At 41.5% G+C, this 13042-nt stretch overlaps 3 protein-coding genes and 1 long non-coding RNA gene across 4 annotated transcripts; 2 read left to right on the forward strand and 2 right to left on the reverse strand.

Moving 5' to 3' along the window:
* Nucleotides 1–54: 54 nt before the first annotated feature.
* LOC131137029 (ragulator complex protein LAMTOR5-like) lies at nucleotides 55–4556 on the reverse strand. The gene is made up of 4 exons (XM_058084508.1): nucleotides 4411–4556; nucleotides 4272–4333; nucleotides 3263–3380; nucleotides 55–273 (listed from the first exon to the last, which is right to left on the reverse strand). Exons 1-4 carry the CDS (start codon nucleotides 4443–4445, stop codon nucleotides 213–215), a joined length of 276 nt encoding a protein of 91 aa, XP_057940491.1. The 5' UTR covers nucleotides 4446–4556; the 3' UTR covers nucleotides 55–212.
* LOC131137031 (uncharacterized) lies at nucleotides 1964–4625 on the forward strand. Its single transcript, XR_009131837.1, has 3 exons — nucleotides 1964–2052; nucleotides 3824–4011; nucleotides 4279–4625. It is a non-coding gene; the product is annotated as an uncharacterized LOC131137031 (long non-coding RNA).
* A 1653-nt stretch (nucleotides 4626–6278) lies between these two features.
* LOC131137245 (toxin MIT1-like) lies at nucleotides 6279–8293 on the forward strand. Its single transcript, XM_058084948.1, has 3 exons — nucleotides 6279–6509; nucleotides 7543–7668; nucleotides 7946–8293. The coding sequence occupies exons 1-3, from the start codon at nucleotides 6438–6440 to the stop codon at nucleotides 8066–8068; spliced, it is 321 nt and encodes a 106-aa protein (XP_057940931.1). The 5' UTR covers nucleotides 6279–6437; the 3' UTR covers nucleotides 8069–8293.
* Nucleotides 8294–10428: 2135 nt separating this feature from the next.
* LOC131137340 (uncharacterized) lies at nucleotides 10429–12926 on the reverse strand. The gene is made up of 6 exons (XM_058085175.1): nucleotides 12818–12926; nucleotides 12437–12748; nucleotides 12164–12287; nucleotides 11953–12071; nucleotides 11805–11851; nucleotides 10429–11700 (listed from the first exon to the last, which is right to left on the reverse strand). Exons 1-6 carry the CDS (start codon nucleotides 12849–12851, stop codon nucleotides 11536–11538), a joined length of 801 nt encoding a protein of 266 aa, XP_057941158.1. The 5' UTR covers nucleotides 12852–12926; the 3' UTR covers nucleotides 10429–11535.
* Nucleotides 12927–13042: the final 116 nt, after the last annotated feature.

A 13042-nucleotide genomic window follows, 5' to 3' on the forward strand; every position in this document is an offset into this window, starting at 1 on the left:
GATATGCCACGACTATTTATCTTTATGCGTTTAACAAACACTTCAACACACACGAACAACCCAGATCACGTTTATTAAGGGTTTGATTTCTTATTCCAAAGAGCGTCTTCTGCTCATCAGAGCCGCTATTGGCTGACACTGCAGTATTTTCGTGTATTTGGTATGAGTCCAGTTATCTGTCCGTGTTTCTTGTCTTGTAGGCCTTGGTCGTTTTAAGAAGCAATCTTGTGAAGAGCAATTGTGATGGTCCCATGACTCCGCAGCAGAATGTTCCTGGATAAACAAAAACAACAATCAAGTACTTGACCAAATACTTCATTCTTGGCTGTTACTCTATTATTTCATGCTTAAAATACTGACTGCATATTTGTTGAATGTTTAGCTTTTGCAAACGACTGAAGATATCATAAAGAAGTGTCAAATATATTGACACTAATTCACCACTGCCACTGTTTTCCCTTGCATTTGGACTAAAATAACCTCATGTACCATTGAAATGATTCTGGCAGTTTGTAGCATGACAGCTGACCTACCACCAACTTTGTAACATGACGAATCATCAGGCATGCTGTGGGAAATGATGCAACTTCCCTTATTGCTCTGAAAATATTTGCTACATATCGATGCCAGTGACATACTGTCCACCGACAGGCAGAACAATCCATTCTCTTCCACTAGACATCAGAAGGTACATAATCAACCTGCGTATCCAACCGTTGCCTTTCATGCACCATTTTCTTAGGTGGTGTTCATTCAACTTTTTTCTGATGAAAATATGCTGTTGAAACTGATCTACAGACCAAATATTCCCCAAAGTGCCACTTGAAAAATGTATCTTTGCAAGTACCACCCGTGTATAAGCTGGTGGATATTCTGGTGTACAAGCAGCTACTTTTTTCTTAACTTATACATATTATATTATATATTATTCATTCATTTTCTACCACTTATCCTCACGAGGGTCGCGGGGATGCTGGAGCCCACCCCAACTGGGGTGAGAGGCGGGGTACACCCTGGACTGGTGGTCAGCCAATCCCAGGGCACATATAGACAAACAACCATCCCCACCCACATTCATACCTATGGACAATTTGGGGGGGGGGGGGGGGGGGGCAATGAAGCTAACATGTTTTTGGAATGTGGGAGGAAACCGGAGTACCCGGAGAAAAGCCACGCATGCACGGGGAGAACATGCAAACTCCACACAGAGATGGCGGAGGGTGGAATTGAACTTGGGTCTCCTAGCTTGAAATGGAAAACTTACATGTTCTTGACAAAATGCTGTCTTTCCATAATTTGAAAGCAGAGAAAGATTACAACAAAGTGTCATGTTCATCTTGAAGATGACTAAAATTGGCTTCTCCTCATAACTAAACTGGAGTATAAACAGATGTCCACTAGAGGGCAGTATAGTCGTACAAACCAAGTCCGTGACATGCCTGGTCTACATTGGATCTCTGGGCCCATTTGACAAATAGTCCTCTCAGAAAGCTCCTAACTTAGCCTAAACATTCCTCATAAGGAATCTTAGCTTAAGAGTGATTAAGGAACTTTCTGAGAGCAACTCCGAGCAAAGGGGACAGAAATGTTTATCTTAGTGAAGTGCGGTTGCTCGGTATGACGCAGTCTTCTAAGCTATGATTGGTTGTTACAAAAAGGAGGAAAAACACTAAAAGAAAGGAAAATGTGCACTCCTTGTAATTAATGGACAGTAAAATCAACCGATCACAAATAACTTGGGACTGAATTCAGAAATGTAAAATCCTGACATTAAATTGATATCATAATGAAACGAATGAATTATGACTCAAAAATGGCTTCAAATTATGGCTTCAAAATGTTTGAATGTACCTCTTTCACATGCCCATTATATTGATATGCTTATTATTAAGTTTACCGTCAATGCTGGTGATTTTATGACATAATATATTGATATTAATGGTGGACACAGACTCAGCTGTCAGCCATTCCTGTGATTGCTAACGATATCAGGCTGTGAAAGCACCTTAATGGTCTGACTGGTCACTCTGCTGGCAGAGGGCTGTGACACAGGTAAGTCATCGCTGCTGCATTGTTGCATTTTTAATCACAATGTTGTGATGACTTTCATCTCAGTCGATATAGCGCCGATGGAACACACGATGAGGTCCATACACAAACATTATGCCTGCATGATGTGGACGGTAGCGTGTTATTGAATCGCTGTCATTAGCATGCAGGGAATATTAGATTAGACTGTACTTTCTAACATATTAACCATGTGCAATAGAACTATAACAAGGCGCTAGCATACCCCAGCAACCCTAGTGAAGATAAGCTGCATAGAAAATGGATATATGGATGAGATAAAACAATAACATAAAACCTACCCAAGTGAGTAAAGTATGAAATGAAAGCATGTAAGAAAATATAATGAATGTAGACACTAAAGTGATGATGAAAATGAAGAAACAATAATGCATGTGTTGACAGGCGTTATATATACACATTCATTTGTAGTGATTGGGTATTGACAATAGAACAAAAATATATTTCACTTTGTATTCTTTCTTATCTCCATCTATATTGCTCCTTTCTCTCTGCCTTTTCACCATCTTGTCTGTTTACGCCACTCTCGGGCTTCTTAAAAGTCCTCCTCAGCACTCCTAACATTTTGCCGCCTTAAGATATGCCTTTATTCGTCCTTCAGTGGGGAAATTTGTAAGAGCTCACTTAAGGCCTAAGACGCTTTGTGAATAACTTATATTAGCACATAAAAATTCTAAGAAGAAGATCTTAGAATCTGAGGAATTTCACCATTTTTTGAAGAATGATGTCACCAAGAGCTACTTTTAGCCTTGGGATGCTTTGTAATTGTTAGTTTCATGTACCCCAACATTTTTGGGTTGTTTGCTGTGCCATAGTTTATATATTTGGCTAAATAGAAATGGCAACATTTGTCAAAGTGAACGTTACGCTTGAAATGAATCTTTTCACTAAAAGCTGTTTTTCTCCTTTTTTTCGTTGGGAATATATTTTGCTGAAACGTACCTATGTCCTACTGCTGATTACTACAGAACTCAAAGAGGTAGAAACAAACTTTTTTTCTGATGAAAGATGAGAGTCTAACCTCTCTTTTGGCATATACCATGTCTACGTAGCCCTAGAACAAAATATTCTGTGTGCCTTGAAAAATGGGTCAAAATCCTCAAAAATGGCTGGTACAGAGAGGGACGGCTTTTGCTGAATGAGTTAACAACATACATAACCGTAAGAGTCTCACCCTGAGTCAGACTCCAGGCACACAGTAGGAGTGTCTGTGGGGTCTCTGGTGAGAGCTGCAGCTTGTTTGGCCAAAACTGAAACAACACCCCCATGTTCATCTGACAGGGAGCCTCTGCCTGTTTAGGAGACACATAAGACTGTAAACAGCCCCATATTTCAATCAAGTGGAAAAGCCATCCATCCATCCATCCATCCATCCATCCATCCATCCATCCATCCATCCATCCATCCATCCACTAACGCTTTTCAAAGGTTGAGTCACAGGGGCAGCAGCCCAAGCAGGGAGGCCCAGACTTCCCTCTCCCCAGGCACTTTGTCCAGCACTTCCTGGCGGATCCCAAAGCTTTCCCAGGCCAGTTGTGAGACAGTCTCTCCAACGTGTCCTGGGTCTTCCTTGAGGCCTTCTACCGGTTGGACGTTCCCTGAACACCTCCCCAGGGAGGCGTCCGGGAGGCATCCTAACCAGATGCCCAAGCCTAGCTCCTCTCCATGCGCTGGAGTAGCGGTTCCACTCCCGAGTTTCTCCCCGATGACAGTGCTTCTCACCTTATCACTACAGGAGAGCCCATCCACCTGTACCCGCAATCTTGTCCTTTTGGTCACGACCCAAAGCTCATGAATGGGTGAGAGTGGGAACGTAGATCAACCAGTACATTGACACAAACCGGGGTGCACCCACTGGGAGAAAATGCAACCTCCTCACACAGCTGCCCAAGGGGCGATTCGAATCAGATCTTCCCAATTTTGGTATGTATATATTTTCTAAAAATCAATGTCAGTAACTTCCGTTACCATTAAAAATGACAGCTTGCTTCATGCGATTACATTTTGTGAAACGTTATGCTCTGCGTTGTTAGAAGTGACATTTTGTTTATGTTCTGCTCGTAGCAGTAGTACTAATAACATTGTGTAAACAAAGCATGTTATTGTACTAATACCACGAGTTACACGTATGTATGTGTCATTCTCTAGACTAAGCCTCTGTTTATTTAACTACCTTTACTTACACCCCAGGTTGTGTCCTTGCTGATCCGTACAAAGCACTCCCACCACTGCTGGATTCTTCATGCTGCACACAAGGCAGGAAAAACGGCGTTCAATGTGTAAAGACGAACGAAGACAAAGCACAGACTGACAATGACTTACGTGTCATCAAGGTGTTGCTCTAAGGTCGACTCCATTCGAAATCAACTGAAAACGCCAAATAGTTCAGCTTATTTTTGGAAGCTATGCTGTTCTCGAAGAGATTTCCGGCTTTAGTCAGCTGCCTGTGACGTAACTACGAGAACACTCGAGGGTCAAAACACACCAAACTGGAGTTTTTTTTATTGCGACAGTATTTTTATTTCACAGCTATTAAATGTGTGCATTCTTGAATGTCATTTAGTGCATCAATCGTGCATTTATTAGTTTTTTCATTTTTAAACAACAGCGTTCAAATTCGTTTTGCTACTTCTGTATCGACACCTGTCAATTATCAATTATTTATAATCATTGTGCAAAACATCCAAATAATACGATAGCTGGAGCATGGAAGCCCTTTTCGCCACTGGATAAAGTTATCCTATTGGTAAGTCATAATCATATGATAAAAAAATCGAAATTATGACATGAAAAGTCGAAATAAGACACAAACTGCGCATGTGCCAGGAGCCGCCTTCTTCACTTGGCAAAAATGGCGACACAATTGAAAGCAAGGTGGGTATCCCACTGAACAAGAATGCGACCGCGGACAACTCATTACACATGTAGCAAACGTCGAACATTCACAAAAGGCACATAGTATACCCTCTCACAATTGTGTCGCCATTTTTGCCAAATGAAGAAGGCGGCCCCTGTGGCACATGCGCAGTTTGTATCTCATAATTTCGCCGTTTTATCTCATAGTAAGGTATGTTCATCTCAAATTTAGAAAATACGTGGAAATAATAATAATGAATTATATCAACCGCCTGTAATTCACATTCGTCAAGACAGTCCCAAACAGGGACTTCATCTCCCGAAAACATGGAATTATGAAAATCATATGCCTAGGATTCCTTTCTGTTCTGATTAACTGAACAGTTCAGATGTTGATCTCAAATTCCAAAATCCCAAATTCAGGAATGCTCATGGGGGAAAATGAGGTAATACACTTCAGCACTCAGATCACAAAAAATATTAGTGGACGCAAACATGATTTCCAGTGAACACTCGCCATTAATATAAGGTGCAATATTGATCATATGATATTGCATGAATGCGATGTGAATAAAGCAACAACCGCTTTTTGTCTTTCAGCATGTGGATGGATGTTGCAAATCTATTTTCTTTAAAAGTTTGCTGTCGGCTGCGAAGTCTGCTCTCACCTTCCAGATGGTTTTCTGCCATCTTTCTTTTCATCTTTTCATCTTTCTGCCATCTGCCCCAAGACAGGCAGGCCTCAGCGCTGCTGCTGACAGGGCAGAAATGAGTGAATATAATTATGTGGGTAGAATCCATCACCCGCACTGCTGCAGGATAATGCCCCTCTCACTCAAGCTAAGGTCTCATCTTGAACTTAAATCAACCACGCTGACACACACACGCACACGCACACGCACGCACACACACACACACACACACACACACACACACACACACACACACACACACACACACACACACACTCACACTAGTGATTTGGTACTTGCATAATTGTGTCCAGCCATGGCCACCCTAACTCGTGTTTTTTATGGCACTTGTGCCTTTGGGCTCGCAGGGTTGTCTGGCTCATCAGGGATTATGTGAATCTCATCATGTGTTGAGGTTTCCTGTTTATATTATTGTTCTGTCAATCACAGGCTCACAGAAGCAGATTTGTCCAAATTGGTGCAAGAGGCAAAGATAGATCAACAAGTAGAGGAACCCTCATTCGTCATCATTTGGATCAATGCAGTTTACCAATGTAATGAGACAAGCATCGGGATATCTCACACAGAGGGGTCAGAGTTAGATGGGGGGCGGGGGGTGGGGGGGGGGGGGTGAATCGGTTGAGTGTAGGAGGTGGATAAAGAGAGGAGCCTGAGAGACTTCCCACTCCACTGACTTTGGAAAGCTTCACGACCAGCAGCGGTGCAAAGGATCCATCACAAGGGACAGGGGACACCACCACCGTCCTGTGCTGAGACTGCCGCGGTTCTCCTGGTCCCAACATGAGCTTAAGGGCAGTGCTGTCCTTCCTCCTCCTGTCGCTGAGCTGGTCCAAAGGAGCTGTCATTACCGGAGTGAGTGACAACCTTCTGTTTCTTGTAATAGCTCAACAAATTTACCATTTTATTATTTTCAACTTCAAGGTACACTTGTTACTTGTTGCACGCATTTTAATTATACTTTTGATGGTAATTGTAAGGAGTGGCTCAAAATCCACCCAAAAATATGGAAATGTAGAGTTTTCTTAACCATATAATTAACCTGATGGTGATGTCCCTTTCCAGAGTTTACTTGAGCACTCACAACGCTTACCTTCACTCTGAGATGATTTATTGTCTGCATGTGTATTAATTACATTTCAAAATGTACAGTTATAGTGTAATAGTAAGACAGATGCAAAAGACGGGTTTGGATGGAGGAGATTGATTTGCTTTGGAGACCCTGGAAGAGAAAAAAGAAGACACAAAAAATTACAAATCAAAACTGTTTCATTTTGATCAATTGGCTTTGCTGCATTGCCACAATCCGATATGTATTCTTCAAGCACTATCAATCGTATATTTATATGATCTTCAGTATTAATATAATCAAACTGTGTACCCTATATTCAAGCAGGTAATTTGCAAGGGGATATGGGGGTCATGACCCCCACAAAAATCAAATCCAGCCAATATAACCCCCCTGAATATAAATACATTATTTAAATGTAAATGATCTCATCAATAAATGAACAAAACAGGCAAAGATTTAAATGGTGCACGCAAAGGCACCCTTGACTATATTTGAATGCGCAATAAATGCAAAAAGCATAATCGGGTTTTTTGATCAATAAAGCTTAATGTAATTAGACATGACAGCTTGGAGACCACATCCTCATCCCCCTCCTCGTTACCATAGGAAATTTAATTATTGTTGTGATTGTTACTCATTTATAAATAGATTAGGGAGATGACCAGCTATGACTTAAAAGGACAAAAGTGCATGTGTTCATGAAAGTGAAAATGAAATTCAACCAAACAGGTCATATTGCCCTTTGGACAAACCTGGGACTGATTTATTGTTATTCTGACCGTTTCCTTCATATGTGCTTGACGGTGTCTCCTCCAGGCTTGTCAGAGAGACATACAGTGTGATTTTGTTACGTGCTGCGCAGTAAGTCTATGGCTGAGGGGTCTGAGGATATGCGTCCCTCGAGGCATGGAGGGGGATGAGTGCCACCCGCTGAGCCACAAGGTGGGCAACACGAGATGTTTAGTCCTCACTGCTCTCATTCTCTCACTCCCTTACTTTTTAAGTACTGGCAGACTTTAAAAACACTGCAGAGGCTAGCGATCCTCTGGACAGCCCAGCAGGGAATCGCATCACTGAGATTATCCTAGGATGGCAGCACTGACTTGTGCCAAAGTACATCCTTCTCTCAATTAACACTTCAGAGCATCTTTAAGGCATCTTTTCGCATCTCCGGTGAAGCATTATGTCCCACTGATCCTCATGTCTTTGCTACATTTAGGTGCCCTACTCCGGCAAGAGGCAGCACCACACCTGTCCCTGTCTTCCTCATTTGGTGTGCACCAGGTACACTGGAAATAAGTACAGATGCACTGATGACTACAAAAACATGGACTTTAAATAAATAGCCATGCATGTAAATAATGTCCAACACTTCACTGTAAAGACTTTGTGTTTTAGCAACACTTAGTTCCTCTTGTATTCCTGAATTTCTTCTTGGAGCTCAGTTGCACAATAACATCTGTGTTGAATGCATCCTTGCACACATCGGAGAGAGATGACGATAAACGAGCCATGGAGGATACAAAGCACTTTCCACTAAACAGAATGAATGTTTGATAGACGCTTTTGTGAACCATTAATGTATTTGGTGTTTGATGTTCATGTTCACTTTGTGGTTGATAAAATGTTATTACCAATAAAATACATGAAAACACAGTTAAGTAGAATATGTTGCGTGGTTAGTAACCGTTAACCTTCCTTTCTTATAGTTGCCTGATGCATAGTCTATGAATGGAAATAACAGTCCAAGTCCCTATTTAAAGTTTTTTTTTACATCTGCATTAATTGCAGTGGCTTCAGCCAAACTTCAGATTTTTTTTTAAAAGACTCCATCCCTCCTTGGCTCCAAATTCATTCATTCATTTTCTACCGCTTATCCTGACGAGGGTCGCGGGGGGTTTTCTCTTTGGGCGAGAGGCGGGGTACATCCCGGACTGGTCTAACTCTAACCCTAACCCTGCTAATCCAAGTTCATCATTTTATAAGGCTAATAGATTTTTATAAAACTCATCTAAAAACCGAAACTAAAACTAATATCTCTTACCATGCTGTTAACTACTCCCTTCAGAAAGCAGCACAAACCGGTTCTAACAAGGATATAAAAGAGTGGGAGGCCCCGACGCACAACTATCTGAGAGTGTGTAGTTTAAGACAAAGACGCCTCACAGGCCGTCACCTGGCAGCTGCTCTAAATAGTAGCCGTCAAACACCAGGGTCGGTATCAACAGTGAAGCGGCGACTTCAGGATGCTGGACTTCATGGCAGGATTGCCAAGAAAAAGCTGTTTCTCAGACTGGCCAAAAACATTTCCAAGTGATCCCAAACTTTTGAGCGGAAGCGTAATCAGTCAGAGGTTGTCATCCTCTGCATTGCACTGCCGTGGTAACCAAAAATCCCCAAATAAGCAGCAAAGTGAGGATGACTTTCTCCCTTGTCTGTTGAAATGAGAGTGACAGCTGCTTCGCGTATGCAGGCTGGAAGTATGCGCTGTTGGGTGAAAGAGCCTCCTTTCATAGCTGGCCCACAATGTGATGCTAACCTGCCGCTGGCCCTCCGCTCTGTGGCTGCCGACTGTCCGTGTCAACACTGCCGAGCTTGGATTGGTGTCATCGCCCATTTTCCTCCCTTGAACGCTAATGACACTGGCTAGAAATCTGTCTGTGTGTGTTCTGTTATTCATGGCCTTGTGGGGACACATTTAGGTACGTCAAATCATGGGCACCTCTTTCATGGCCCAAAAATGGCTCTCAGTACTCTGTAAGGACATTTTCAGCAACCCACAAACAAAAAGGCAAAAAGTGCCAAGCTTCACTGAGGCTGGATGGTTGGTCCAACCAATGAAATCAAGAATATAAATGCCCGCTTTGGAGACTCGGGAGAGGTGAGTCATGACCTCACGGCATAGCATGTGGCGTGTATTTTCCCCTTATTCTGAACCTGAACTTAAACAGATGTAGAGCTCTCTGACGTCAACTCCTCCCAAATAAAAGCAATGATGTCTGCTTACCTTAGCTGCAAACCTGCAAAACACTAATAAATTCAATCTCCCGCTGGCCCTGAATCAGCTAGTGTTTAACATCTCCTCCTGCCATTTGACATAACAAGCAGATCTAAGAAGATGTATCTTCCGGAACAGTGAAAAGTATTTTGCTCACTTATCGACCATAAAAGGAAGACGCAGCTCTCAGTACGATGCAGTCACTGTCAAATATGACTTCAATTACAAAGAGATTTTGTAAATTATTGTTTGTTGGCACATTACAAGAAGGAAGATGAACTGGATTTGGTCAATTAAAAGCGCTAAAGCTCAAAACATTACTCAGCACTGGAACAGTTTATCTTCATCTCGAGTCTCTTTGTTGCACTGAAATGTCCCTCGGTCCTGTCAGTTCAATCACTTGGTCTTCAGCGATATATTTCATCATTTATGAAAGATTTCTCTAAAGAAAAGAGTCAACTAAAAATAAAATATTGACCGGCTCTCTGTGAAGCTGTCATCTGTATGGAGTCTTGAAAGGACAAACACTGACCTGAGAAAAGAGGACATGATCTGATAGCAGACCTGCCATCTCAACTTGGCAATGGGAGTGACATGCTGAAAGGTCTCAAAAGTAAAAGAAAAGCAGACACGACTTGAGCGACGTTCTTATCCTTTAATGTGTAAATATCCTGGAGAAGTTTACTCAAGCTCTTAAAAGTAAAAGTGTGTGTTTGTGATATATACAATGTATATGTATATATTAATGGTGTCTTTAGGCTGGAAATGACACACATTTCCATTTGGAAAATCATTCATATCTGGCAATTTTAACAAGACACAAACTTTTTCACCATTCTCAATGATCTCTGTAACATTGAACATAATATACAACATGATAAGATTAGGGCTGTCAAATGATTCAAATTTTCAATCAGATTAATTGCAGATTTTTAAGGCATTAATCATGATTAATCACCATTAACAACTCATTCTGAAATATGCCCATTTTACTGTATTTGATGAATAGAAAGATAAATGATGATGTACAGTACAGGCCAAACGTTTGGACACACCTCATTCAATGCGTTGTCTTTGTTTTCATGACTATTTACTTTGTACATTCTCACTGAAGGCATTAAAACTATGAATGAACACATGTGCAGTTATGTACTTAAAATAAGAGATAAGTGAAAACATGTTTTATATTGTAGTTTCTTCCAAATAGCCACCCTTTGCTCTGATTACTGCTTTGCACACTCTTGGCATTCTCTCGACGAGCTTCAAGAGGTAGTCACCTGAAATGGTTTTCACTTCACCGGTGTGCCTTATCAGGGTTAATTAGTGGAATTTCTTGCTTTATCAATGGGATAGGGACCATCAGTTGTGTTGTGCAGAAGTCAAGGTTACTACACAGCCGACAGCCCTATTGGACAACTGTTAAAATTCATATTATGGCAAGAACCGATCAGCTAACTAAAGAAAAATGAGTGGCCATCATTACTTTTAGAAATGAAGGTCAGTCAGTCTGGAAAGTTGCAAAAGCTTTAAATGTGTCCCCAAATAGTCATGAAAATAAAGACAACGCATTGAATGAGAAGGTGTGTCCAAACTTATGGCCTGTACTATCATATCATCATGTATTAAGAGCTCCAAATGAATTGACTATGCCATCGATCCATTATCTAACACTTGCCTCTTGAATTTGCAAATAGCCTTTTCCCACCAGAATCAGTAGATCTACTCAGGGTTTTTTAACACGGGTATTGCAGCAAAAAACGTGTAGTGACCACATTTCCACCAAATTTATTACAAACTGCACCCCTGCTCTTTCACTGGTGGAGTGCTAGTATGGAGTACTCCACACCACCATCATGCTTTGTCCTCCCGTGGGAGTGAGAGCCTCTTGTCTTTGGTATATTCACATTGGCGTACAGCTTAGCAGGGTCGTCCTGATGACAAAAATCCACGGTACTGTAGATCACACCAGTCGTCTCCTAGAAGCAGAAACACTCTGTCACCAAACATGGTCCTTTTTCTTAAAACAGAAGTGCAACAAAAGTGTGTCACTGAGGTCTCATGTCTGCTTTTCGACACCTACTGTGGCCTCTTGTTTGGGTGACTCATGCAGACATTTTCCATACTTGTCTAGAAAGAAATGATTCCATTTAGAAAAACTGTACCATCCACAAAATGACAATGACAATCTGGATTTGAATGATTTACACACGAAAAATCTCCATGTTTACCTAAATCTTTGGATTTAATCTTGACTCTGAAGCAAATGGCTCCAATCACCGAGGCAACAACAAGGATGATGCTCACGGATACAACAAGAGCTACTAGTGGACCAAAAGTCCAGACAGCTCTGGAAAGGAGACAAGGATCACTATTGTGTCCAGGCATCACAGAGTGACAGAGTGAGCATATTAGAAGTTCATTAATGAGTGAAACCAGTACCTGGGAGAATCGCTGTCCTCTCGTGCTACTTGTGAACTAGTCAACTCTGGACTTGTTGGCGCATTGGGGTACTGAACAGTTTTTGACAGCGAGACGTAGGATTGGCTGTGGTCAGCTGAAGCATCTGCATATTGAAAGGTTTTCTGCTTAAAATTACGGTATGGATTAAAGTTGCATTAAGTCATGAGTGTTGGTTCTGTCGACTGTCATCATTAGCATTTGAAAAAGAGGGATATTTCCCTAAAACTAAGGAACATGAAAACAAAGACTTACCAGACACGCGAAAAAAATAATCTGTGTACATGTAGCTGGGAGCACCCAGCACAGCACACCTATAGTAGCCTCCATCAGGAATCTGAACCCTTGATATTGTGAAGACAATCCAACTGTTTGTCTCAATCGTAGTCACTCTTCCTCTTAAGAAATCGTTGGTGTATCCTGTACTGTCCAGAAGAGTCTGACACCCGCTGGTATAAACCTTACAGCAGGACTTGATGTGTTGGTTATAAACCGATGGGAAGTCAAGTCTCAGAAAAATGTTGCCAAACTCCTCAACAGTCTGCAGGGCACTCAATCCAGGGATATCTGTAAACCCCCCCCCAAAAAAATGTTTACACACAGGAAATAGTTTAGTGATTTTTTTTTTTGCCTTACCTAACAAGAGAAGAAGGACAAAGAACAAATTCATTTTCAAATAATTATTCAGGGTGGATGAGCACTTTTGCAAATAAAAAGAGGAAGGTCTTCATCTAGCAGCTTCGGCAGGCAAATGTGTTCCTTGATGCAATTTTGTCATCGGGAATGCTGCCATAACTTCCCTTTTCACGTTTACTGAACTGAAATTGGGCATCCAAATTTTCAACATTGTGTGTTATGACA

Source organism: Doryrhamphus excisus, chromosome 10, assembly GCF_030265055.1.
Source record: "Doryrhamphus excisus isolate RoL2022-K1 chromosome 10, RoL_Dexc_1.0, whole genome shotgun sequence".
Lineage (NCBI taxonomy): Eukaryota > Metazoa > Chordata > Actinopteri > Syngnathiformes > Syngnathidae > Doryrhamphus > Doryrhamphus excisus.